At 41.9% G+C, this 26,150-nt stretch overlaps 2 protein-coding genes across 8 annotated transcripts; one reads left to right on the top strand and one right to left on the bottom strand.

The window, feature by feature from the left end:
• Window positions 1-8,089: 8,089 nt before the first annotated feature.
• Window positions 8,090-16,755, bottom strand: TYW3 (tRNA-yW synthesizing protein 3 homolog). 3 transcript variants are annotated; one of them, XM_035564474.2, is made up of 7 exons: window positions 16,510-16,683; window positions 16,306-16,389; window positions 11,543-11,641; window positions 10,629-10,700; window positions 10,196-10,329; window positions 9,467-9,565; window positions 8,090-9,354 (listed from the first exon to the last, which is right to left on the bottom strand). In XM_035564474.2, coding segments are annotated over exons 1-7 (663 nt in total). In that variant the 3' UTR covers window positions 8,090-9,353. The 3 variants fall into 3 exon arrangements, with proteins under 3 accessions (XP_035420367.1, XP_035420365.1, XP_035420366.1); XM_035564472.2 differs by lacking the exon at window positions 9,467-9,565 and having other exon boundaries at window positions 16,510-16,755; XM_035564473.2 differs by lacking the exons at window positions 9,467-9,565; window positions 10,629-10,700 and having other exon boundaries at window positions 16,510-16,746.
• CRYZ (crystallin zeta) lies at window positions 16,754-24,491 on the top strand. 5 transcript variants are annotated; one of them, XM_035564469.2, is made up of 10 exons: window positions 16,781-16,843; window positions 17,398-17,458; window positions 18,343-18,467; window positions 18,813-18,965; window positions 20,500-20,663; window positions 21,500-21,551; window positions 22,945-23,094; window positions 23,519-23,620; window positions 23,716-23,811; window positions 24,091-24,491. In XM_035564469.2, the coding sequence occupies exons 3-10, from the start codon at window positions 18,351-18,353 to the stop codon at window positions 24,250-24,252; spliced, it is 996 nt and encodes a 331-aa protein (XP_035420362.1). In that variant the 5' UTR covers window positions 16,781-16,843; window positions 17,398-17,458; window positions 18,343-18,350; the 3' UTR covers window positions 24,253-24,491. The 5 variants fall into 5 exon arrangements, with proteins under 5 accessions (XP_050568272.1, XP_035420362.1, XP_035420364.1 ...); XM_035564471.2 differs by lacking the exon at window positions 16,781-16,843 and adding an exon at window positions 16,894-16,956; XM_050712315.1 differs by lacking the exon at window positions 17,398-17,458 and having other exon boundaries at window positions 16,754-16,843.
• Window positions 24,492-26,150: the final 1,659 nt, after the last annotated feature.

The following is a 26,150-nucleotide window of genomic DNA, read 5'->3' as shown; positions in this document are numbered from 1 at the left end:
CACATAAACTTGCTAATTGGGCTGAAATATGATCTGAGTGTGCATCTAATTTTCCCCTTGTTGTACTGACTGATGACTTTGACTCCAAATGATGACTTTGAAAAACAAATGGCTGCAAAACAGAAAAGAATTTACAAATGTGTATTAAAATATCCATTTTGCTGTATTTGCAGTGTCTTGCACCCAGGATTATTAGTTTTATTCCTACTCTTCCTGTTTTCACATGCAGTAGCAAGTACGACCTTTTTCATGCAGCATTACATTACATAGTACAATTTGGCTTCTGCGTTCCCAGATCCCATTGTGCCGTTACAGTCATGGATTTGGAAGCATTTCAGCACTAAACTGCTAGGGGTAAACTTTTAGGGGTATGCCAGTGGACCATGGAGCTATGTTTTATATGGTTGGTTGACATAGAGTTTCTGCCTGCAAATGTACTCTGAAGCAAAATTCAGCTATATCAGAGCAATAGTAATTGAAGAAATAAAGTAGGTATTTGTCACTTCCTACAGATGTGTTTCTGTGTTTCTTAGCTCAAAAGTGCCTGTGTGTTCTGCAGCTCTGCAAGCTGCCATTGGAGCATGGCTGGCCTGGCAGCGAGCTGGGCTGCCCTCTCAATGGCAGCTTTGGCTCCTTGCTGCCTGTGCAGGGAAGTGGCAGTGAAACCTGGGGGCGAGACCTGGTGCTCCGCTGGGCATTTGTCCCATCACCAGCACCCACAACAGCTGTACATCTCTAGAGCAAAGCTGGGAGGAGTTGTAAAATATAATGAGCCATTAACATGGATGCTTTCTGGAACGACATGTATAAACACAAGTTCTTAGCCAGACTCTGGTCTTCAGGTGAACAAAACTTTAAAAGCAGCACCTGGAGAGCTGGTCCATCCATGGATTTGGTTGACTTCAGTCATATGAGACAGTCACTTCATCTGTATTTCTCAGGTAACTGCTGATTTGTTATGTGCCATGGAGTCTGGGTGATACCCCAGCCAGTTTCAGCTATCTTCTTTCAACTTCATACTTGGAATTAAAATTCACACAATGTTTTCATTAAAAAAAAAAAGGGGGGGAAAAAAATAAAAGGATACAAAAAAAAAAGGAGTAAAAGAGTGGGGAAGGAGAGGGGTGGAGGGAGAAAAGACAAACACAAAATGCTGTTCACTTAAAAATATCTCTTCTTGATGGAGGCTAAAAGGTGGCAGCTGTGCCAAAGTAGTGGACCCTAAATCGCTGAGCAAAAAAGAGCAGGGAAAGCTCTGATTGCTGCTAGTACAGTAGTGAATGTGCGCTCTCAGCCTCAAATCAAGCAAGCTTTAAAAAAAAAAAAAAAAAGACCCAATCAAGGCAATAATGGCCTCCACTTCACAATCAGAGAAGTGCTTCTACTTCAGAAATCCTACCATTTATGGCTGATTGCTAACCCTGGCCTCATTTCTAATCTAAAGGGCGAGCAATAATTTGGAAAAGGAATTATAACAACTTCCCAACCATTTGGTAAATCGTTATTATTTTAAAGGGGTGTTGGGAGGCTGTTGCTGTTTGTCAGATATTTTTTCCTGCTGCTGCTCTACCACTTCCACCACACTGATTCTCACTGATGTCACACCAGAAGGAAAGTAACGTAAAGTGAAAATATATAAGAAAGAAAAGCCGAGAGTGATACTCTGATCACAGAGCTTCGGTGTGTGAGAAGCATGTACGGAGGCACACAAAGAGAAGTGAAAAGGCTCTCCCGTTGTTCCTGCAGTGCTGCCCAGAGCCTTGCATGGGGCTTGGGGCTCCCACTCCAGCAGGTCTGCTGGGATCTGTGATGGGTGGGAAGCCTCGTGCGTCAGAAACTTCCCAAATGAGTGCTGAGGCAGCGCTGCCGGGCGCCACAGCACCTGCACACATCAACAAGGCATCCCTGTGTGCGTGGGGCACAGGGTGGCCCTGGACAGCCCTCGTGGAGCCAGCCCAGCCCTGCTGGGGTTGGGGTCTGCCCAGCCTGAGCAAGCTGGTACCCTACTGTCCCCATCTCGGAGTGCCACCTCGACACAGGCAGCATGGTGAGAGAGGAGAACAAACATTTAACTGATAGGTTATTCTAATGGGGAATGCAGTATGTATTAGTCCAGAACCCTGATATCTTAATCACGTTTATTGCACTTGTTTTCCTGTTTCAAGCATGGAGAACTGCCTATGTAAATGTATACATATTTCAAAATGTATGTAAATATTTATTCAAATGTCCTCTGCAAATCTGCTGTCATTTTCACATATGCATTTTATAGGGAAAACCCGCTGAATCAGGGGGTTGAGATACTGCATCTTATAGCCATGAATCCAGGGAGTGCCCCAGTTGCCCAGGATCAGAACATGGACTTGTCGGATGCCTCTGTTCTGAATGACAAAGCACTTAAAAACAAATGCAGTGTGTCACAGAACAAAAAAGCCAGGGGGACGTGTGTGCAGCTTTACCTGTGTTAGTTTGTCCTGTTGAAATCATGGTAGCGTATTGATAATAGCAGGTATTTGTGATCAAAATACCTCTTATTTTAGTGAACTGAGGACAAAATAGGATGTCATCATCTCCCTGGATGATCGAGCTCTGTGAACTGATGTGATATGTTTTATGAAAAGGATAATCAGTATAGTTTGAAGGATGGCAAAATTTCATTCACTGACTCAGGAGATAAACACAGCTACAGTTTTACTGCAGCTTTATACACCTGATCTCTGTTTTGTGTAGTTATCTGATGCCATTGCTCTCTAAGTCTGTATTTTAAATACGATTTGAAGAGAGACCGATTTAAAAATTTTCAGTGACCCGGTGAAATCTGAACTACTTATTGCAAGACAAAAAGTCTAATGCTCCAATCAAAATAACAACTTGGAATGTGTTTTATTAAATGGAGTTCATTTAATATTACCCTGGAGTGCTGTGGATTTGAAAGCACATTCTTGAATTTGGACATTCATATCTAGGTAATAAGAATGAGGGGAAAATGGTCATTTATAATATTGAACAGTTTGGGCCAAATGCTGATTCCATGTAGAACTAGTCACGGCATCCCCGCATATGTTTTCCCTAAAGTGGCATGTCCTTGGGTCCTGCCTGTCATTTTGAGGTGAAGATGGGGCTGGGAAAACATATATCCTGCACAGAACTCCGCTAAGAATTCTGCTGCCTTTTACTTTCTCATCACTGCTATTTATCTGCAATATTTTGAGGTGAGCTTACTTTCAGTGAGAAAACAAAACCTGATCCAGTCTCAGTGGAACTTAAGTCTAAAATATGCCGCGGAGGGGTGAAAAATAATGGAAAAAAGTAGATTATATGCATAAACTCTGGGAGCATTTCACTTGTAAATATTCCTTGATTTTTTTGTCAGCAATGTTATGTGAAAAATATTTACATTAGCTGGTTATAAAAGAGTATTACTGTCAGGGTAACACGGATACGTAATTGACCACGGACAGAAAACCTTACAAAGCAATAGGATACATTTACATCTCTATTAGTGGAAAATTGGTGGTCACTCCAAGGGAAACAGGTTTTTCCAGTGCAGCTGTTTAGTATTTCAGGAGAGTGGATTCAAATGACTCCTAGTGATGGAAAGCAGCACGTATGAGACAAGTCACAAGACATGATTTTTCTCTTCAAAGATAGTTCTGCGAGTAAAAAAGACTCCGATACACATCGTCAGGCAAAAGCCTAGCGACTGACTTGCTATGAAGCTGAAATACTGCATTTCTTGTTTTTTTACGGGAAGCCTTAAGTAAAACTGTAGTAATCTGTTTATTTGATTTGAGACTTTACAGCTTCTGTGATGTGAAAGGTATCTTTTTAATTTGTCATAAAAAACACATCACTAAGTGGCTGTAAGATGCAGTCCAATCTGCAGCCAGGCTGGGGCGTGGGGTATGGCAAAGGACTTTGAGCTCCCTGTGTGCATAACGAACTTGGAGAATTAAGGGAATTTGAGAGGAACACGCAAAATAAATAAATAAAATAAATAAATCACCTGTTAATTTAGATGTCAGTGAGTTGCGGGTGCAGAGAACCGCAGTTTAAAGTTCCAGTATCACTGGTGAAACTGTTTAATGGAGAACCAGATTGCGAGCGCTTCTAGTTCCAAGATTAGAAGCAGCATCGGCGTGATACTTCTTCACCTTTCCTGCCGTCGTCTGCGCGCTTCATGTACTGCGTGCGGACAAGGCTGAGGCTGAGCGGGGCTGGCGAGGCGGCTTGCTCCGGCGAAGCGGCCCGGCAGGGCGCCCGGCCTCCGAGAGCCAGCCGGGGGCGGGCAGCCCCAGCCTCCTGCCCGCGCCGCCCGCCGGGGCCCCTCCGGGCCGGCCGGGTGCGGCGGCGCGGGGCCGTGCGGGCGCTGCCGGGCTGCAGCCGCCGGGAGCTGTCGGGGCGGGCGGCTGCCCCGCGGCGCTGCCCCTCGGGCGGGTCTCGCCGTCACCGCTCGGAGCAGCACTGGCCTTCGGGACGGGCCCGGGCAGTCCGGGACAGTTTGCAGCACCACCGTAACAGAACAAAGCTCCGTGCGCCCCCGCTGCACGGACTGCTGCGTTCCCCGCGACGTGTTAAAAGCGCTGTGACATCGTGCTCCGGAGGTGCGTGTTCAGGAAGCGGGGAAGCCTGCTCTGTGCGCGGAGCGAACCCACCCGCACGCGAACTGTCACGGGCTTCTAGGTCGGGGTGTTTCTGACCCTTCTCACCCCTGGCTCGGTTATTCTGACACCTTTCGCCACCGGCAACCTGTGCGCCACAGGTCAGGGTTTCGCTTTCTGTTAGGAAGGAACGCACCGTGTTGAGCTTTGTGGCAGCACAGCGCTAGCGTTCATTTAAATGTATGCCTGCGGAGTGGAGACAGAACAAAGAGGTGCACGTTCCTGTGACGAGGTGCTGAAATTGGCATGTCTGCCACTGAGGCGAAGTGATTTAACATCACTTAAATCGTTAGCTTTTGGGACTCCTCTTCAGAAAAGCTAATTACAATAACTATAAAATATGATCACAGTTTTATTTGATGAAAGAAAATGTTCTTTTTTTGATTAAAAAAAACCTACAGGTGGGTTTGAGAAAAATATGCCTTTTTTCAGGGTGTCATGCAGAAAATGAAAACTATTTTTTTTCCCCACCCAGTATAAAATTGACTGAAGTATTCTATCTGCTTGGTTACTATAAATAAACTGTATGCAGAAGGCAGAATAAAAGCTCATGTATAATCGCTATGGGGGATTTGGATGTTGGTCTCTGTTTTTAAAAAGGAGCTGAAGACACTTTCATTTTGATGTCTAGATGTTGTCTGCTGTTGTCACACCACAGTGTTTCTAACACGCTTTACTTTCTCTTGGTATAAACAAATTATGTGGGCAGCTGAAAAAATCTACGCACATTATTATTATCTATTTTTAAAGATTCTTAAATTCCCTTTCAAAGTTATTTATTTGTTAATTGTTTAATGCACAGCATACTGCAGTGGTATTGTATTCAGCTGTTGGTAGAGCAGGATTTAAACATCTTCCTTAATATCGCATTTTGTAAAATCAAATTGCCAAGATATAGTGAAGTAATCACATATTTCCAGTAACCAGAAGTACTGAGGACCTTCTAAGACGCCAGTGCAGGATGTATTTAATAGTACAAAGCTATTTTTAAAAAATGAGACTAAATTTTATGTAATTGCTTGTTGTTAAATGCATAGACCCAGGCAAATTCAAGTAAAGCATCTATAGGAGTGGTGATTGAGAACTCATAAGCGGTCTTGTAATGAGATTTTTAACCACATTTGGAAACAATGTCTGCCACTGCAATCTGATGCTGTTTCTTTTACGTTCTTGTAAACTGATTTAAGGCACTTATGGTTCAGAGGAAGAAGCCACAGTGTCAAGCAAATACTTGTGCCCATGACTTCTGTGATTTGCACATACGGTTGCCTTGGTGGCACAGTCAAGTGAGTTTCATGCTGAAGTGACTGCTGGATACAGTATATTTGTGAGCACAACTGGCTACAGCTTTCGCTCTGATTTGAGGAATGACAACTTCCATTGATTTTTCTGGTATGGATGCTCAACATTAGGGGTGAGACGAGACAGTCGGTTACTAGAGTGAATGAGTATGTCTGCTTCCCCAGAAACAATTTAATGCAAGGCAAATTAAATTGTCATTAAAAATGACCTGGTATTTTAAGAAAGCAAAAGCAGATAAAAAGCTTGGGCTGAGAATACCCTTTCATTAATTAAGTAGCTAAGCTCACTTACAAATGGCAAAGATTTGTCAATGTTAGGAAAATGTTTGCATATCAGCAATTCCTTCCTTCTCCCAGAGCCCCTGAATTGCCTTGCTAAAGGCTGCTGTCCGGTGTCATGTGTGCCCTTGCCATCCACCTGGATGCAGGCAGTCTGACTCTGAACACTGCTTTAGAAGCATAACAGAATTAGTTAGAGCAGCCGGAAGTAAAGAAGAGCATGACAAAACCAATCTCAAAAGGAACTCGTGAATCTTGGAAAAGTGTGGCTGTCCCCAGGCATGCAGGTAAAGACGAAGGCAGTGGTGCATGCAGGGGTTGTGCTGGTGCTCTGCTGCCAGGGCGCAGGGGCTGTGGAACACAGGCTGCGGCATCACCTTCTGAAACGTAAAAAATCTGGAAAGCCTTGTAAAAGCGGCCCAAGATTTTAAGTATTTAAGTAAAATGATTCCCTAATCCTTCGCTCAGAATCACGCGACTGCTTATTTTTCTTGTTGTAGCGTCGTGTTTCTTTTTATTTTTAAAAGTATGAAGACTCTCTAGCAGTCTTCAGTGATTGCAGTTAACACGTATGAAGGAACGAGATGGTAATAGTTCGGTTACGACTGTTAAACAAAGCAGCCGCAGCCTTCCGAATGTGGTATCGCTTTTACGAGGGATGCGGGCTCGCACCGCACGCTAGGTTCTGACACGGGCGGTGGTTCTAAGGCCGCAAAGCCCGCCCGTGCTGGCGCGCACCGTGAGGGCAGGGGCCGTGCCTGTCGCGCCCGGCTTTTTCCACTCGGGGGGCGCGACGCGAACCGAGGCGGCGCCGAGCGCCCGCTCTTGCCGGGCGCGGCCCCGCGGCCCCGCACCGCGGTCCCGCGCCGCCGGCGGGCAGCGAGCGGCCGAAGGGCGCAGCGCGGTGCTGCGCGGACACGGCCCGCGGCCGGGCCCAGCTGGCGTCGCTCGCGCCGCTGCTCGGGCGGCTGCTGCGGGCGGCGGCTCGGCCGGCCCGCGCCGAGCTTCTGCAACAGCCCCCGCACCCCCGCCACGCTGCACGCAGGGGCCGCCGCGCAGACTGCAGGCCGGACGGAGCCGTGCCGTGCCGAGCCGAGCCGAGCCGTGCCGTCTGTCGGACCCTCCCGCGGCTGGGCCGCGGCCGAGCGCGTCCCGGTCTCGCCGGGTAGCAGAGGCGGAGGACGAGGGGCTTCGGTGGGGCCTCGGGCGGAGACACCCGCGCACAAGTGCGGGCACCAAGGCCTGCGGCAGGCCCCGGGCCGGTGGCCGCAGAGAGGCTGCGGGAGCGCCCCTTTGACGGTGCCCCACGGTGCCCCCGCGTCCCACGGGCGCAGCCGTGGCAGCAGTTGACGTTCAACCATTTCTTCACTTTAAGCTTCACAATCTGTCAGCAGCGCCTTGTCCCCTCCGCCGAGGAAGAGAACAGGCCTGTCTCCAATTGCTCATTCTTTGCAGGCAGCCAACAGCTAAGGTCAGCATCAAGCACAGGCCATTTCCATTCATGTGACTGACAACACTCTCCCCATACAGACGTCTTGGTCTCTCGCTTTCCCATGCCCCAAACGGATGCACGTGCCCCTGCCAAAGTGCTCAATGTGTAAGTTAACAAAGCTAACAAACTCCACAAAAGGCATGAGCTTTTTTGGTTTGTTTGTTTTGTTTTGGAGAGCCTGCTACTGCAGACACAGTCTAACCAGTCTTTCAGAATCTATTTAAAGCCCTCAGTTACTTTTCCCTTTGACTGCTACCTTGCATGCCAGATTTTTTACAGTGGAATTAAAGTGTCCCCAAGACGTAGGTTTATGTAATGGAAACAATGACAACCACCTAACTGTACCAAATAAACCATTTCCTTCAGTCTGGGTCCTGTGAGGCTGTGTTAGTTACCACTCACTCATAAAAACAACAGCTCAGAATACATTGTTGCTAAAATTTACAAATTCATCATTTTTCTGTAAAATAAACTCCAGTATGCACTGACTTTTTCAGAGCTACAATACAGGAATATATACAGATTAAACAGTGCAAACATCTGTAACATTTAAGGCATGTCAGTATTTTATACCCTGGTAAGAAAGCCTGTTCGCATATACTTGGTTGACTTTTTGCCCAACAGTTTGGGCTGATGCTGGGTGCTGACCAGATAGAAATGTTTCTAAGTGAGTTAATGAAATAACAGTTTAAAGAGTTGGCTAAAAGATGCAAAGAAAAGTAACACTCAATAGCAGCTGGCCAAAGGAAGCAGAACAGGTGAACACAGTGGGGCTGGAGCCTGAAAGAGTAAAGTGCAGGAAAACAATGCCAACCTTGCTGCTCAGTGCAATAGTTAGGACGGGATGCTGGAGGCACAAGGCTGAAGTCTGCATGCAGCCATACTTAAGTTTTTCTTTTCTGTACTAACCTCCAGACCAGGTACTGTACTTCAGCTGACTAATGAGTGGCTGTGTTTTCTGAAAGGGCCATCTACATTGCTGCACACTTTTCTGAGTTCCAACAGGGTCTAAAAAGTTTCAAGGATAACAACACAGTTTTTAGAGTCTCTCCTCTGAAAAAAAATCAGCAGGCCTAAACCCAGCAATTGAAAGGGAAATGCTTCTATAAAGAACAGGGCCAAAGGCTATAGCAAACCAGTTACTTCTGTGATAACTGACAAACACAGTAAGAGAATGTTAATTCAACAATGCTATTAACAACAACAACAAAAAAACAAAAAACCAACATTGAGGTTTTGTTTCCTGTGCTTCTATGGCATTACATCTGTCCACAATTCTGTTTAATTAATTTTCTTTCTGGTAATGTCCATGGGAGTGTTACTACTTAGAGCAATTTCTGTCTCTTATAAAGAACATTGTAATTATCATCCAGTTTGCCATTTGCTTTCAAATGCCTTAGTCTACATCATGGTTTCAGCAAAAATACCAAGGTTACTATCTGGATCATCCTCAGGCTCTAATTCTTCACTATGATCCTTTGGAGAGGTGTGTACATCTTGTTCTTGAATGGTCTTTCTCTTTCTTCTGTGAACGTACACCGAGTGATACTTCTCCGTCTCCTCAGAAGGCAAGTTGTTTGCACTGTCTGCCTCCAAAGCTAACCGTAAGCATTTGTAGAATCTAGAAAGACAAGCATGTAGTTATTTTTGTTGGTTTGCTCAGAATCTGCAAAACTACTCTGAGAAATGAATGTTTTTGGAATGCAATCAAAACACATTAAGAAAATCCTTACTAATGTTGAAACGGTCTAGCCAATTCTGGAAGAAAAATGAGAAATACAAGCATGTGTCCTTGTGTATGTCGTTCCACTTTTCTCTGTGACGCCACAATGCTACAAATAATAGAAGTCTATTAGTGAATATATTCACGTCCCATTAAGATCCAATTAATCTTACAGAAAACATAAATGTTATCAGGTCACATATCTGATGAATGATGGCACTGATGATCATATGGACATATAAAAAGAAACTGATCTTATTACATATAGGTGTCTCCTCAGCATCCTTTTTATCTTCATGCTCTTTGGCTCTTCTGCCTATTCTGTTCCTCGTCTGGAAATAAACATATAGACCCCCTAGAGTGTAGCCTTCTAGCACCTTCATGAAGCACATTGGTTTTGGAAACTATACAAAGCATTTAGTGGATTAAAGTGTGCATTGCATTCTGAATACTTCTGAACCAGTTACTGAGTTAGAAAAACTAATGCTGCTGTAATCATTAGGGAAAAAAAACACACTTAAATTCTACTCAGTAACACACAGTCTGCAAACTCGTTGTTTATAGGTTTTTTGCTTCAATAGTTTATAGTCTTCTGAGCTAAAAAAAACTAACTGAAATTGTAATTTAGACATCTGGGGTATGTTTATTTACTTCTTTTCCCCCCTTAAATAACACCCTCAATGCATTTTTCACTTTTGGAATTAGATGTCATGAATAGGATTAGTATTATCTAACAAACCTGTCAATCCTCCTTGTGTTTTCTTCCATTTTCCGATTAGCCACGTGTATCAGAAATTCGATATATTCTTCAGAGACCATCAACTTCCCCATGTGGCTCAATGGAACTTCTAAGCAGTGAGTACTCCGGACAGCCTAAAAACACACAGAAGGATTTCTCTAGAATACTTTTTTTTTTTTTGAAGGTTGTGTAAGTAATATGGGCAATTCATTACAGGAAAACAAAACAAAACAAAAAACAACCAAACAAAACCCCCAAACTTATCCACACAGTTAGTTTGCTGTCAAATAAAACAATGTTATTTCTTTGCAATAGCTTTCTCTTTGATAGCTGTGCTTCACATTAAGAGCCACAGTCTAAATTGTAAATATTTGAGGTTAACATTAATGAAATATTTTTTATACTCTTTACAGGTAAGAAGGTAAGTCCTTACCATCATAATTTTTCCTCCTCTGCCAACGGTAATACCAGAGTTCTTAAACCCAGAATCAATAGCCACTGAATGCTGCAGCACAAATAAATGTCGTTAACATGTCCTATAAACTTTCACATCAAGAAATAACTAGGGATGCATTGCAACGCAATTTATAAACTCAGTTTTGGGAAAAAAAGAAAGAGCTTATTCAAAACCATTTCCCTGAATTAATGCAGTAATAGTTACGTTGAGATGGTTTTAAGATCAAACCCACAAGGAGCCACAAATTTTTATGGATGGTTTTCAAAAGAACCACAGCCAATTGATTGTCTAATCCTAAACCATTAATCCAGATGGGCCATTAACATCCCTCCTGGCACTTTACTATTGCATCTTGAAGAGCTGGTAACCATACAGACAATCATACAACACTTTCATAGTTAAAACTGCAGCAGTACTTTAAAAGAACCTAATCAACTCTCTTCTCCATTAATGAAGGAACAAAACCGTCATGCATTGCTCTCCAGAGTCACTCTGAAAAGGCAGAAGACAAAGGTGCTACTCAACTAGTTGAAACGCTGGAGCCAAATGGCTTGGCCAGTAGCAAAACATTTAAAAAAAAAATCAATTTCAGCCAGCAAAAGCAATCCAGGCTCACTGCTTAAAAATTTTTTTTTATGAGCCAACCTGCTTCAAACAAGAAGATTAAACTGTAGTTAAGTAATTTTGTTTTCTAAAAAGTACAGCAAAATCTCTCCTAAGTTTAAAGCTGTGTTTTCTTCATCAGCTTTTACTACCATAGTTGTTAAACATATAGCACATCTGGGACTGTTTTCAAGTGCTAAAACTTACTCAAGAGCCAATACTTTTACTTTTCTAGCAAGGAATATAACAGACCAACAATGTTACATTGTTACTTGATGTAATTTTACCAGAAGCTGTGCATCTTGCAGCTCTCGACAAAGCACGTGAAGAACAAATGGTTCAAACTTGAACACAACATCACCAGTGGCTTTTTCTAGTGCTGTCATCTGAAAAATACATGAAGAATTTATATTAATACTGTAAATATGTATTGTTAGTACCAAAACAATGAAAATAATAGTTAGCATATGAAGCAAACATTAAAAATGTAGCAAATGAGATCCAAGCTATCTTGTTCTTTCAGCTGCTTTCAATTTTTCATTGCTCATAATGCACAAAAATTCCACAGATTTCCACAATTCTGTTTGCTAAACTGATTAGGTTCAACAGAAATTCATGGTAAGATAAGACTTCAAAAACTTTTAACGTGCTTCCCTGTTTATTTCTTTGTATATTCAAATGAATTGATACGGTCAGTACAGTATGGCAAGAGGACTGTTTAACTGAAATCAGATGAAACCTGAGAAGTCAGGTGTTTGTTTTGTTACACTGTTCTTTACCAACAACGACATTTACTTTCTGAAATATATTTCTCAACTTCAGAAAACTTTCTGGGCTTCAGCCAATTGAATTTATGGTCTAACATATTTGATCACATTTTAATCCTAGTTTAAACAATAATGCATAGCCTACAGTGTAAGAGTTAGAGAAAAACATTTCAGGGGTTGAAATTAGAGATATAAACACACAAGACAAAAAAACCACAAAACTTAATTAAACAATTCAAGAAGTTACCTTAAGACCTAAGTTCCGGTAGAAGAATGAGATGCTAGTAACATTTTTTTTCTGGATTTGCAAGTGTGGAAAGAACTATATGACATTCTATACAGCATATTAGTACAATTTCTCTACTTTTCAATGCTATCTTTATGTAGAACAACCTTAAGGGCTGATACGACTTTTTTTTTTTCATTCAGAAAGACTGCTTTGATGCAGTTGTATTACTTACTACATTTTATGATTTAATCCTAAGTACTGCTTGTATTTAGGGCTCTTGTTCACCGTCACTTCCTTTAATTTACAGTGCTAAAAAGCTTGCTACGTTAACCTGAGAAATTTCAATGGCTTTCCTGTATTTTTTTTTGTTTCATCTAGCCTGTCATATTTTCTGTAAGACAAAAATATTCAATAAAATCTTCAGGAAATAATCAAATTCACATGCTTTTTAAGGCACGATGACATAAAAGAAAATTGCTGAAGTAACACATTTTTCATTTAAACATTGCAAAATACGTAAATGTATTTATGCATCATCCCATCTGTAAATGTTCTTATTTTGAGTTAAAAGCAGGTCTTCCTGAATGTCTAAGTTGTAATTTATGCGCCAGATTTTAAAAAATGCCAAGTAACCACGGCTGTGCTAAAGCTGATGAGAAACAGAAATGACCAACAGTGCATAATGCACTGTTGTACAGAAATACCTAAGCTAGCTCACTTAGCATTTGCTTGGACCTGGAAACCAGTCGTGTTGACACAGCATTCCACTGAGGTGAACATGCCCTGCTTGACAGCGTGCTAACGTGGTGAAAAAGCTTCCTTATCCAGAAGGCTACGCAGAGTTGGTGCAGCTCCCCTGCAGGGCCCTGCACAAGGCGGCTGTGTGCACCCTGAGGCCCCCGCGCTGTGTCACGTCTGTCTGGGCTGTGTTGGTGTCAGCAGGGGTACCACTACACGCAGCAGCCGGCATTCGTGGGGCTTAACACAGGCCAGGACCTGACATCAACACGTTCATTGCCTTTTCAGATTTTTTCCCTTGTTTGAAACTCAGTTCTGGCCATCTGAGCAACAGTGTCCTGCTTCAGCAAAATCACTGGCATTTACTGTGGTTGGAAGCCAAGCTAGACAGACTTGTCTCTGCCACAAGTATTATAACAGAGAACGCATTATTAGCTGTAAGCAGCGTGTGTGATTCCAGTGAGAGTGTTTTTAAGGGTTTCTGTTTCTCTGCAAAAGCTGATTAATTTAGCAGATACTTTAGAGGTAGGTTTTCAGTGAGAATACAAATAGCTACAAAAGCCATATTGGCTAAAATTATCAATGCTTGTTAGCACCACCTCACAGCTGTCTTACAATACTTATTTCATCAAAAAGCTTACTAATGGAACAAAACATTTTTGGTAAAGCTTTTTTTTTTTTAAATCATCTTATTGCTTCTAAAACAATTAACTTTCTGTAAACTCTAAGTAATAAAAAATTACTTTCAGTAGTTCCCTATTAATTCTACAAACCTTGAGGCCCAGACTTGCTCCCAGTTAAGTGCATGGGAGAATACCTAGTGGGAACAAGAGTAGGTACCTCATGTTACAGAATCATAGAATTGTCTGCGTTGGAAGGGACCCTGAAGATCGTCTAATTCCAACCCAGTGTCTAAATAGTCAAAATTTAACTGCTATCATGAAATGACAGAAAGTATCTGTCACTGGTAAGTAAGAAAGCTCACAAGAATGAAAATCCCTCTTTCAACCACAAGAGCAATTGATAGAGATATGAAGCAGAAAATGACTGATATCGTTTAATGAAACCATGGCAGCACATTTACTAACACAGAAAATGGCCCCTACTTTAGAAAGGACAAATGTCTGTGTTGCAGCAAACACTTTCACTTCCATGTTGTACGGCTCCTAGCTTGGGTAAGTTAGAGTCTGACAAGAACAGCACATAGCCCCCTGCATTTGGCAAAACCTGCTCATGAGACAGGGATGAGCGATGATGCACTCATGAGAAACCGTATACTCACAGTCAAGTACTTGTGAGGTATCCTGTACTAACACTTTGAAAGGTTTGTCAGCAATAAACAGCAGCGGAAGACATACTTTATAGGTCCATCCATACATACAGGTGGACTAAACTATGTATGCATAGGTCCTGGTAGAACTGAACGCTCTGCATGTGTATATCCTGAAGTACTAAATGCTGGCTACCCCAGTTCTGCTGTACACACATCCAAAAATCCAAAGTTGAAAGTGGTTGAAACTCACACCAGTGAACTGTGAAGGAAAAAAAGTACACCAATTTTATGTCACTTGTGTAATTCTGAGATTATGCTTGTGTCATGTCAATAACCTTGTGAAGAGGTCCTTAATAATACATAATGCTTTTTCTCTAAGTACTGGAAGGATACTGGGATAAAAATAAAATAAACATCTCATGCTCATTAACATACATGGTGACGTCAAACACTTTGAAAGCTGAAAAGCAAATCAGAGTATATGATTCTGATTTCCCTTCTCATTTCCTAAATATTGGACTAGCAAACCTTTATCAAAGGTGCTTAAAAAATATTCAAAGACATTTTTCTTACAATTCACGCATTAAAAAATTCCAGTTTACCTGCTAAAGGAACAGGAAAGATCAGAGTATTATCTCTTACAGAATTCAATAGCAACATCCTACTGTGTCCTACTCAGCCTGAAATATACTGATGGAAGTAGCAGCAAGTTCTGTTCTGCTAAAACAAATACCAGTGAAGAAGAATATTTGGAGGAAATTTTTTATATGCATGTGTGCAAATGTATGCATATGGCAGAGCAAGCTGTGATTTGAGAGAAGGAATTTGAAGCCTTGTAACTGCTTCAATTTTGGGACAGACCATGGAAAGAAATGCACGTAGAAAGCATAGTATTCTGAAAGCAAAATAAAAAAAATATATTTTTTATATTTCAGGGGATTTTAAGACACTAAATTAAAAATGCTGTGTAAGAGATTCACTGTTACACTATTTTCAAGTGTCTGCTTATAAATGAAGGCTGTTCTCACAGCAAGCTGGGCTCAAGACCATTTTTAATTAAGCAGCTATTACATACGAAATGAACACACTCACTCACTGGCATGCTAACCTAAACATGTCCGCCTTTAATGTAAGCAAAGGAATTAATTTTGGTTGCTTCTTAAACTGGTGACCAAAACGATGAAGCAGAAATAGCCACAGGTTATGGAAGTTAACGACGATAACAGGAAATATTTGTTAACCAGAACTGACCCATTCTGAAGGATGCACTTCACAATTACTGCTGTAACGCAGATTTCAGGCTCGGACTGTTGGAGAACAGGATGAAGGCCACATCATCCTGCACCTGTGGAGTGAGCGTCATCTCAGATGCTGCCCTGGAACTTCTGTTAGGCCAATATCTATTTTCCTGTAGCAATTTGGTATTAACAAGGCACACGCTATTTTGCTTTAGCCCAGCCTTGGCTGTTAACGACTCAGTCATCATCGTAAAAATACCAGCAAGTATCCTACAAAAATTATGTCTTATTTTACTTTTGGAGATGAAGGCATTTAAACCAGAATTAATCTCCAGTTGATACCTCGCTGGCAACCCAAGAGGCAGGAAAAACAAGGAATAGCTGAAAAACACAGTTATTCTAAAAGGAGCCTTTCAGGAAGGGAAGAATACTTATTAGAAAAAAAAGAAGGACAACACACCAATCATGCTTATTCTGAATACTGGACGTTTTTTGAAAAGAAATATCCCTGTCTTAGACTACGAAATTCCTCTCTGGGGGAGGGGCACCCGCTGCACGAGCCCCGCAGATCGCTGCTCTCCTGCCCGTGCCGCCGCGGGCGGAAGGCGTTCCCGCGGGGCCGCACCGGCTGCGGTTACAGCTCGGCGGGGAGCTCGGCGTAAAAGCGCTCTCCTCACAACAGGCGCCGAGAGCCTGCGGAGCGGAGCGCCTGAAGGAAAGCCCGCTGTGCGGCGGCAGCCCCGGTGCGCGCAGACAGCGCGGCTGGAGCCCGGCCCCGCTCCGGCCCCGTCCCGGCCCCGCTCACCAGCTCGTCGCGGCGGCACGGCTCGTGCGTCACCAGCAGCCACGCGCAGCCCTTCTTCGGCGCCCCGCGGCGCTCGGCGTCCTCCTGCCGGGGACAGCAGGTCACGGGCGGGCTCCCGAAGCGCGGCCTCCCGCGGCGCCCCCGCCCAGCCCCCTCCCCGCGCCCGCGGCAGCCCCCCCCGCCCCGCGCCCGCCGGGCGCTCACCGCGGCGCCGCCCTGCGCCAGCACCAGGCGGCCCGCGCAGGAGCTGGTGGTGCAGAACCGCGCCCGGCCGTTCAGCAGCCGCACCACGGGCGCCGCGCGCTCGTCCAGAGCGCCCTTACGGCTGGCGTCCGGGCGCGCCAAGCGCTGCGCCTTCCACCGCCCGAAGGCCGCCATGGCGCGGGGCGGGGGGCGGCAGCCGACGGGCGCCCGCAAGGGCCAAGCCTCCCTCCCTCGCGCGAGGGCGGGGCCGCGGAGGTACAGCGCCCGCCCCCGGCCGCGCCCCGCCGCCGAGCAGCAGGGGCCCGCCTGCCGCCGCGGGACGGGGCCGGCGGAGGTGCGCGGCCGGCGGGAGGGGCCGGCATTTGTCCCCGGGCGGCGGGGCGGAAGCGCGCGGCGGCAGCGGGCGGCGGCCGGGGCCGGGCGCCGCAGGCGGCGGAGAGCGCGGAGGTGGGGCGGGGGCAGGGCGGGGGGGCCTGATGTAGCGGGGCCTGATGGGGCGGGGGCCGGCCGGGGGCGCGGCTGCGGGGCCTCCGCCGCGGGGCCTCCGCCCAGACCCGGGCGTTGTCGCGGAGCCGGGCCCGAGGGGCTCGGGGCCCACCCGCCGGAGAAGCCGGGCCCGGCTCTTCTCCTCGTCCCGCTGCGGTGCGGTGCCGTACCGTGCCGTGCCGTGCCGTGCCGTACGCTGCCGTGCCGTGCCGCGCCGTGCCGCGCCGTGCCGCGTCCCCCGGGCCGCCCCTGGGCCAGGCCTGCGGTGCGGCCGGCGGTCGCCGCGCTCGTACCTGGCGCTTCGCGGCGCGGCGCGGTGCGGGTTGTTGCCGCCTCCCAGGGGAACTGTTCGTAGCGTGCATCCCTGCGAGAAGCTGTAGCTGGTCCTCTCTGCTCGAACAGGTAACCAAACGTTTGAAGCGTTACAGTCTGCGTTAGGAGAGAAAAACAGCAGTGAAGTCAGGTATGTTTAAAAGCTCAAACTGCCTGTGGCCAGAAAGCCTGCGTCTTGCTACCGTCCTTAAGTTCGTGGCCAGGCTGACCAAGAGGACGACCCATAGGTCTCCTGCAGCACCGCATATGCTTCTGTGCAGTCCCGTGAGGATTTGCTGTGCCCAGTAAAGATCCTGTCTGAATGGTTCATCCTCCTGAAGGATTTCCATACAACTTTTCATGCAGCAGAAGTGCTTTGCTTGTGGTGTTAGTTAATACCTTATGAATGGTTGCAGTTGGGATAGTCCCAGCTTGACATGTTGATAAATTGTCATCACTTACATCAATGCACGGGGCTGTGATCCATCATCTCTGCTGCATACAGCTGCAGCGGCTAAATCCAAATCCAGCTGCAATTATGAACTGGAATCTGTACTTTATTTTTTCCTGGGTTATTTGAATATGCTATGGTATCTTTTAGTTTTGAAAGCTGTTGTTTTTTTTGTTTTGCTTTTTTTTGTTCATTTTTGCACATGAGTTTGATAGTAAGCGAAGCAGGGACTGCGGTGCTACGTGGTTAGATTAGCCAGTCAGCCAGTGTGCAACAGGCTTTTCTTCAGCAACTCGAGGTTTATTGTGCAAGAAGGTAATACTACATTGACAGTGCTTTTCCCCAAAGTACCACGCATCTCTGCATATGGTATAGCCAGTGCAATGTTTACAGAAGCTGTTGTAGAAATACTTCTACAGATAAATTATTTGCATGTGACTCTTAATACCCATGAAGTCCTGCAAATGGTGGGGTTATTTTTCTGCCTCTTGGGGAGATTTTTTTTAAAAGCAAAATTTAAATCAGGAGTGAGGCTTGTTTTAATCAGTTGCTTGAGAGGAGGTTGTTTTCTGTCTATTTTCCAGATATTCTGATGGCTATGGCAACCACAAGAAATGTAATGAGAGCTGTCAGAGTGTTTGAATTTGGTGGCCCTGAAGTGCTTAAACTCCAGTCAGATGTTTTAATTCCTGTCCCAAAAGAAAATCAGGTATATGAGTTGTATGGCCTGAATAGCTACACTTAGAGTGTAAATGGTGAAGTATGCAAAGCAACATTTTTCATCCTGAGTTTGTACTTGCTGATCAGCCTGTTCATACTGTCCAAGACATCATATTTAGCAGATGTTTGTTTTTTAAACTGTTCTATGTACTGCTGTACACATTCCACATAAAGGATTGCCTGAAAATAGCTTTAGTTCAGTGCTGATTTAGTTCAGTTCAATGTTGTTTTTTTGCTGACTGTAAGAGTTTAGTTAAAATGCTGCGATACTATGCTGTGAATTCTAAACTTTAAACCTTTTAAATTATTGTTTAACAAAGTTACTTTCTTTTAGGTATTAATTAAAGTCCATGCCTGTGGGGTAAATCCTGTTGAGACATATATTCGTTCTGGGAATTACGCTAGAAAACCAGCTTTACCTTATACTCCTGGCTCTGATGTGTCTGGTGTGATTGAAAGTGTTGGGGAACATGTGACAGCATTCAAGGTATTTATACATTGGTTTTTAAGTCATTACTGTTTATTGAATCCTCTCTGTGTGATTGCTTTATTATTGTTTCTGTTTTATTGCTTATAATAATTTAATCTATTTTGGGGGGAGAAAATCAGTTTCATTGACTGGTAAAAGCTTGCAGCAGGATCATACTGGCAATTTAGTGTCTGCAGACTGAATTGTGGGGAAGTTTTTTAGGCTGCTGTGAACCTCCAAGAGTTACAAGGTCTCGGACAAGGCACTTCAGTTTGTCTGCTTAAAGCAATGATATCAAGTGTACAAAAGTTGTGGTTCAGAAGTACTTCTATGGCATCACAGAAATATTTGAAATTGTATGCTTCTTATTTGGTAATTCCATGCAGAACTTAAATAATTCTGTATAGCTTTTGGGGAAATGAAAATAGCTCTTATTTGCTGACCAAAAAAGAAAAAACAGCATAAATTACATATATTGTTGTTAAGACAGGTCAAATACAGTCTAGTAATTTTACTTAGGTTTTCTTAGGGGGGGAGGATGTTTTGGAAAAGAGAAGGCAATTGTCATTTTGCTAAAAGATACCTATGAAATTTACATAGTTTTTACATCTGTTCTTCCTTTCAAGTTACTGTAGACTGTTGGTCTCAGACAAATGTATAAATTACTGTTAAAATCGTTTTGGAATTTCCCAACTTCAAATTTGTGTAACTGTTGTGGGAGAGGTGAGAGATTTGGTTATCCAGAGGGAAGAATCATGTTTATTCGTGTTTTCTTATCAGTAGCTTGCTGTATCTGCTATGTTTGCTTTTTGTTTCTTATGGAAATCATGATGCTCATTGCTTGAATAAAAGAGAGAGTAGTCTGCATGCTGTGTATTTATGGCAGTCGACATGCAAATAGTAGAAAAATCAGACCTCAGTAACTGTGAAATTTAATGGATGACGATGATGTTCTGCGAGCAGATACATACTGGGTGGGACACCTACCTGGACCCCAGCAGCTGGCGTTCCAGTCCACCAGCAGGACTGAAGCACCTAAGCACACATGTAAAGTACAGTGTTAGGTGGTCTGTTTCCTGCGTAACCTAGTGAATTGATGGCTTGAGTATTCGTTGCTGAAGAACAGCTGTAGTATTTACTTACTTTAGGGTATATTAAGAATGTATCTTTTTTCCACTTTTAAACAAAAATAATTAAGAAATCTTTCTTTTGTGTTTGTAAAACTTTTTTTTTCATTTGGAATCTGTGGATGGAATTCTTTGATGTTCAAATTTATTAAGGTTAATATTAACGAGACAGTAGGTTTGTGTGTTACACTGTAGAGCACTGTAGAGCAGTAATTATGACACAAATCTAAGTATATGAAATTATATGGTTGCTGTTACATTGATTGTATGCATTAGCATTTATAAAGATCTTCTCTTTGGCAAAGATAACAGTTCATTTTTAACGGGAGAGCTGTTAGAAATAGACCAAACTGGTTCTTAATGTTTATTACAGAAAGAAGTAAGACAAATTATTAATTTCTCTATTTCCTTTCCCTGCTTTCTAGAAAGGAGACAAGGTTTTTAGCATTGATGCGATCTCTGGAGGTTATGCAGATTATGCAGTTGCTGCAGTTAATCGAGTCTTTCCTTTGTCGGATAAATTGGACTTCAAGCAAGGAGCAGCAATTGGAATACCCTACTTCACTGCTTATCGTGCTCTTTTCCAAAAGTAAGTTGCCAAATCTAAGCTTCTGCGTTTTACTTTTGAACGTTTAAAATACTGAAGCCCATGTTTTCATTGTCCTGTAAAATGGGGGGATGGAGAAGCTAATGAGTGCAAAATGTTTAAAAGACTTAAGTTAAATTTGTTATACTGAGAGAATTGTCAGATGATTATTACCTAGAAGCTAGTGACTGTATTTTCCTGTTAAGTGTTTCTTCTTAAGAGAACAGACGTGGAAAGGCTTCTTCAGTATGTATCACGTAATAAAATGTGCAACTCTTTTTCAGTGCTCACTGGTGTTCTAGCTAGGGAGGAAAACCAGGAATAGTTCTAATTCTTAATTAACCTGACAATGCGCTGTAGAGCAGAATCATCTCTTTTCTTTATGAGCCTCTCTGGTAGAGAGACTCTCTATATAGGCCTGTTTGCAGGACTGTATAATGAGTAAAAGCCAGACTTCCATGTCAGCTAGATGAGAACTTAGAATTGAACGTCTGGTTTGGTGTAATAGAACAAATGGTTAAAACTAGTATGGTTTATTTTAGATTTTTTAGCAGGTGAAGATCGTGAATTGGGGTTCAGTATCAGACTGTTACGTGCTGCTAGTTGCATGTTGACGTAACTGTATGTTACTTAAATTCATAAATTAAAAGGTTTATTTTGTCTCCTTGTTTTCCAGAGTCTGATTATACCTGTTTAGTCATAACATAAACTGGAAGTAATTATGTGTAAAAGATAATATTTAATGTCAGTATATGCACTCTGATATTTAATGATTATGTATCATAATTGTAATGTCCGTTTTTTTTTTTGTTTGTTTGTTTGTTTTTGTTTCCTTTCAGAGGCCATGCCAAAGCAGGAGAAAGTGTTTTAGTGCATGGTGCAAGTGGGGGTGTAAGTATTTTGAGAACGCAGGTTATAGAAAATACTGTTTTATGTCCTTCTATCTGCTTCTGTCTGATTTACGGTCACATTTGTATAAATAAATTGATTAACAAAATAGGTTTTTCTTCCAGACACTTTAGGATACTTTTTTCTTAAAGCAAAAGCCCTGTTATCCCTAACAACAAAGAAACTGCATGAGTGATTGCATAAGGCCCCTAATAAAGAAGTCACATAATAAACACATTGCTGCAGTTGGAAGTTGATCCAGGAGCTGTATAATCAGTCTTCTTCAGATGAAGCTAATAATAAAAAGCTGTAATTTTAAAATACATACAAGATGTTTTCAGTTCTCTGAGAAGTAATCACTGTTATGTAGCAACTATGCATTTCTGGGATATTTTTACTACTAGCTAACAGCTACCTATCCACGGAGAGATACTGGAACATATAAATTTATGACTGAATACTATGTGAAATTGCACATCTAATTTTCCTTGGTTTTACATGACAAGGTAAATTTATATCTCTGTCACACAACATAGGAATTTAACTCATGTCTCATACTCTGCACTTTCTTGTTCAGCTTCTACTGATGAGCCAAACAACTGCTATAAAGTGACAGTTTTACGAATTATTTGGTAGACAGCAAAAAAGTGATTTTGACAGTCTCATACGGGGAAGAATTCTGATATCATTCTAAGATACTGCAATGACATTCAGCATCATAGCCTCTTTTTTTTTTCTATAAGATAAATGTAGGGTTTCTATAGTTACATATTTTACTTGCTTTCTTGAAAAGATATATTGATTTTTGGTTTGCTGAAACATATAGTCCAAATCTGTTTTTCTGTGGAATTGTATCCTTTGCTAAGGGAACATTTACAAAAGTTGTGAGATACACATATAGGGATGAATCACATGCTGAAGAGAAAAGATAGTTTGTGCTGCATCTTTTCTGTAAAGTCATGCTGTCTTCCATAATGATTCTTAAAAATGTACCTCCTTTTGAGTTTTTCACTGATAATCAGTCTGGCTGTAATGCATTTTAATTGATGGTGTTTTTTTTTTTTTTTTTTTTTTATATATAATTAAAATCTGATGATCTGCTGCTGGGAAAAAGTCCACCCTTTTCCATACAACAAAACACAAAATTTTACTGTGTCTCCAGAAACATATTTTCATTTACCAAAGACTATTGGGTTATCCTTAAGATCCAGATTACCTATTATAGATGAAAAAGTATCAGGCCAACTTTTTAAATGGTTAAGTTCTAAGTCAAATAAATGTAAATAAATCAAATAAAAATAAAATAAAATTTGATAAATTTTATTTATCACGTATCAAAATGCTAAGAAAGAAAAGGCAAAACATTTTTAATTTTTTCCTTCTTCCTCTTATTCAGGTGGGAATAGCAGCATGTCAAATTGCCAGAGCTTGTGGTTTAAAGGTTTTGGGTACAGCAGGAACTGAGGAAGGCATGAATATTGTTCTGAGAAATGGTGCTCACCAAGTATTTAATCACAGAGAAGCTAATTACATTGATAAAATAAAGGTATGTATGTATCAGGCCTAGCTGATGCAGCATCTATTTTTCTTATTAACTTTACAAAAATATATAAACAGTTGTTCGTGGAAGCTTTTAAAAATACATTTATTTAGGAGCAATAGTGAACTGTCTGATTCATTTCTATAAAAAGAAAAGATTTTCCAGATCAGGAAAGCTGAGCTTTCTTCACAGGCAATGGCATTTAAAAACTTACGCATTTCAGCAAATGCCAATATGATAATTTATCATAATTCAGCTTATCAAAATTTGCTAAAGTTAAAATTATTAACTCAGCCTTACTACAAAGCCTGTATATAAAAATTAAATAATAAACTGTAAAATATATGTTATCAGTAGCATATGAAATATGCAACAGCACCAAAGCAGTAGTTAGAGTGACTTTAATAACATGTTATTGTATTTTGCATAGGAATACACAAAAATGCAAGGAGTCGATATAATAATAGAAATGCTCTCCAACATCAATCTTGCTACTGACTTGCATTTGTTGTCCTGTGCAGGAAGGGTGATGGTAGGTATATAAAACTCACTGACTTGAGTTTTGCATATTTAGCAGTGCAATTCAACAATTATATCTTAAATTATCTTTTAACTTCATTGTAACAGGTCGTGGGCTGTAGAGGTACCATTGAGATAAATCCAAGAGACACTATGAGTAAAGAATCTAGCATAATAGGAGTTAGTCTGTTCCTTGCAACTGAGGTATGAAAATAACATTTTTCTTTTAAAGAATGTTCTATCGACCTATTCCAGTACCTCTGTATTTTCAGTTGAAATAGTTTGTCTATTTTAAAAGGGGTAAAGAAAGCATAATTTTTCTGGAAGGAACTTGTTTATTTGTTCTTTTATATTTTGATTTCATGTCAGAACATCATAAAATATTCTTGGGTTGTAAAATTTGGTTTAAAACTTGCAGAAATTATTAATACTTTTCTAAAATGTAAACACCTTGTGGTAAATGCTGTCTTTTGTTTTATGTAGGAAGAGAGGCATGAATGTGCAACAGCACTTCTTGATGGCATAGAAGCTGGCTGGCTGAAACCAATTGTAGGCTCCGAATATCCACTGGAGAAAGTGGTTAAGGCTCATGAAGACATTATTCATAGCAGTGGTGCTCGAGGAAAGATGGTGCTCCTTCCATAAAGTCTTTCTCCATTTATTTTCTAGCTGTTCTAACTGCACCTTTGCTTATATGATTCATTGAATATATTTTATAAAATATACTTTTGATCAGGTTTGAGAGGAACAGTAAATGCTAGCTTACATTAATTAATTACATTGATTCATTAATCCATTTTCTTTTTCTAAGAAATTGAGTTGGGCATACTTTAATTTTTGTAACTTTTTTGGCTGATGTGGAAATAATAACTTTTCTCTGCTGATGTGGCCTTCTGATGGAAACCTAGTGATAGGGAAACTGGTATCTAAACTGGAATTTGAGATCATCCTCTTTACAGGGAAGCTGTAAGTAGTGCAAAATGAAGCCTGCTTTTTAAGCAGATAGACAAATATATGTAGCTTACTATATGCATGTAACTAGGACTGTAAATTCTTTAGCTAATGTTTTGTTCATCCTTTGTCACAGAATTTACTTGGAATCAAAGCTTTTATTATCAAAATGGTTCATTTACCATCTCAAAAGATGAATCAAATATGAACTATTTGAAAGCAGAGGCAGTTTCGTCCTTTGAGTACCTGACTTAGTATTTGAGGTGAAAGTGTCACAGTTAATCCAAAGGGATGGTAACCCTGAAGCTGTATGCTAATATTTGCTACTTTTCAACTGATCATATTGGCAGAAGTGGCTGATTTATTGATGGGAAATGGCTGGGTAGCCATTTCTTTTGCAAAATCTTTTGAAGTGTCTGGATTTCTCCTCCATGTTTGTAATCCATTGTTAAAGTATTAAGGTAAGAGAGGGGCCCACAATCTGTCTCTTTAAGCCTCTTCCTCAGATCTTAACATTTTGTTTTAATGTTTAGTGGACCACTATTGTAAGACCACACAGATAAAGGGAATGAAAAAATGCAAGTGTTATACAAACTCGAAGACAATAATATGTGCTAGCAACTACCTGAAACATGAGCTGAGCAGAGCTCATCAACAGCACCAGATTCATGTTTAACTGGTTTGAACGGACTCAGCAAAGTCTACATGAAAGGAGCCACCTCTTCTTGGTGTGGACTCAGACTCTCCGTCAGCTGCCTGCACACTGACAGCCCACCCATTGGCAGGGACACCCCTGATGACAACTGCCAGGGAGGGTGAGATTCGACCCAGTGTGGCTCAAGCATGGTGAGGATGTTTGGGGGAAACTGATACTGGAGGGGTGACTGATGGGCGAGAGTGTTAAGTCGTGTACCTGTATTATTTGGAGTAAGGCCTTAAAGAATTGATTAATTGTAACTACATATCTAGCTGCAGTAGAAAAGAACTGAATAATTTTTTTTCTTCCAGATTTTTTTCCTTTTTCCTCCCTGTTTTTACTTATATTGTATGCTTTTAAATACTGTTTAGCTTGACCTTTGGTCAGGGGGTGTTACATGAGAGGTTTATGATTTACAATTATCCCTTTCTTGCTTAGTGCAGTTTCTGTATTATAGATAGATAGTGTTAAGAGATGAAATTTCAGAGCGGAGTTGTCCTGAGCAGTGTCTGGTGTGGGGTTGCTCACCACGAGGTGTCAGGGTAGCTCTACTATTGTTATTACACTGCTGGCTTCTCTGTACAAAGGTAACATAGCAAAGTAAGAAAACAACAGACTGTTTTGTGAAGAAATGTAGAATAACAATTCTATTGTGCATTTTTGATGTTTTGCACAAATGGAAAGGGGTGTTTTAATATTGGTAAAAATTTGAATAAAAATAATGGCATAGCAGTGAACACAAAATGCAGGAGGGAGGAAGAAAGCTGTAGTGAGTGCTTTCAGTATAAGTGCAGGAGATACATATTTGAGAGACCAGAATTTTATTGCTGGTATTGTTGCAAAAGTAATTTTGGGCTCCAGCTGGTGTGTAAGACATTGTCACCTCTGTCATACC

The sequence above is a fragment of the Cygnus atratus genome, chromosome 8 (genome assembly GCF_013377495.2).
Source record: "Cygnus atratus isolate AKBS03 ecotype Queensland, Australia chromosome 8, CAtr_DNAZoo_HiC_assembly, whole genome shotgun sequence".
NCBI lineage: Eukaryota > Metazoa > Chordata > Aves > Anseriformes > Anatidae > Cygnus > Cygnus atratus.
This window is presented reverse-complemented; position numbering and strand designations above follow the sequence as displayed.

Bases quoted from the DNA above. Each gene is read 5' to 3' on its own strand.
- TYW3 (XM_035564472.2), bottom strand. From the start codon at position 16,683: ATGGCGGCCTTCGGGCGGTGGAAGGCGCAGCGCTTGGCGCGCCCGGAC. The intron at 16,390-16,509 runs GTGAGCGCCCGG...TGTCCCCGGCAG, and splicing joins TGGCGCAGGGCGGCGCCGCG to GAGGACGCCGAGCGCCGCGG. The intron at 10,701-11,542 runs GTAAAATTACAT...TTTGTGCTGCAG, and splicing joins TGCAAGATGCACAGCTTCTG to CATTCAGTGGCTATTGATTC.
- CRYZ (XM_050712315.1), top strand. From the start codon at position 18,351: ATGGCTATGGCAACCACAAGAAATGTAATGAGAGCTGTCAGAGTGTTT. The intron at 23,095-23,518 runs GTATGTATGTAT...TATTTTGCATAG, and splicing joins ATTACATTGATAAAATAAAG to GAATACACAAAAATGCAAGG. The intron at 23,621-23,715 runs GTAGGTATATAA...TCATTGTAACAG, and splicing joins CCTGTGCAGGAAGGGTGATG to GTCGTGGGCTGTAGAGGTAC.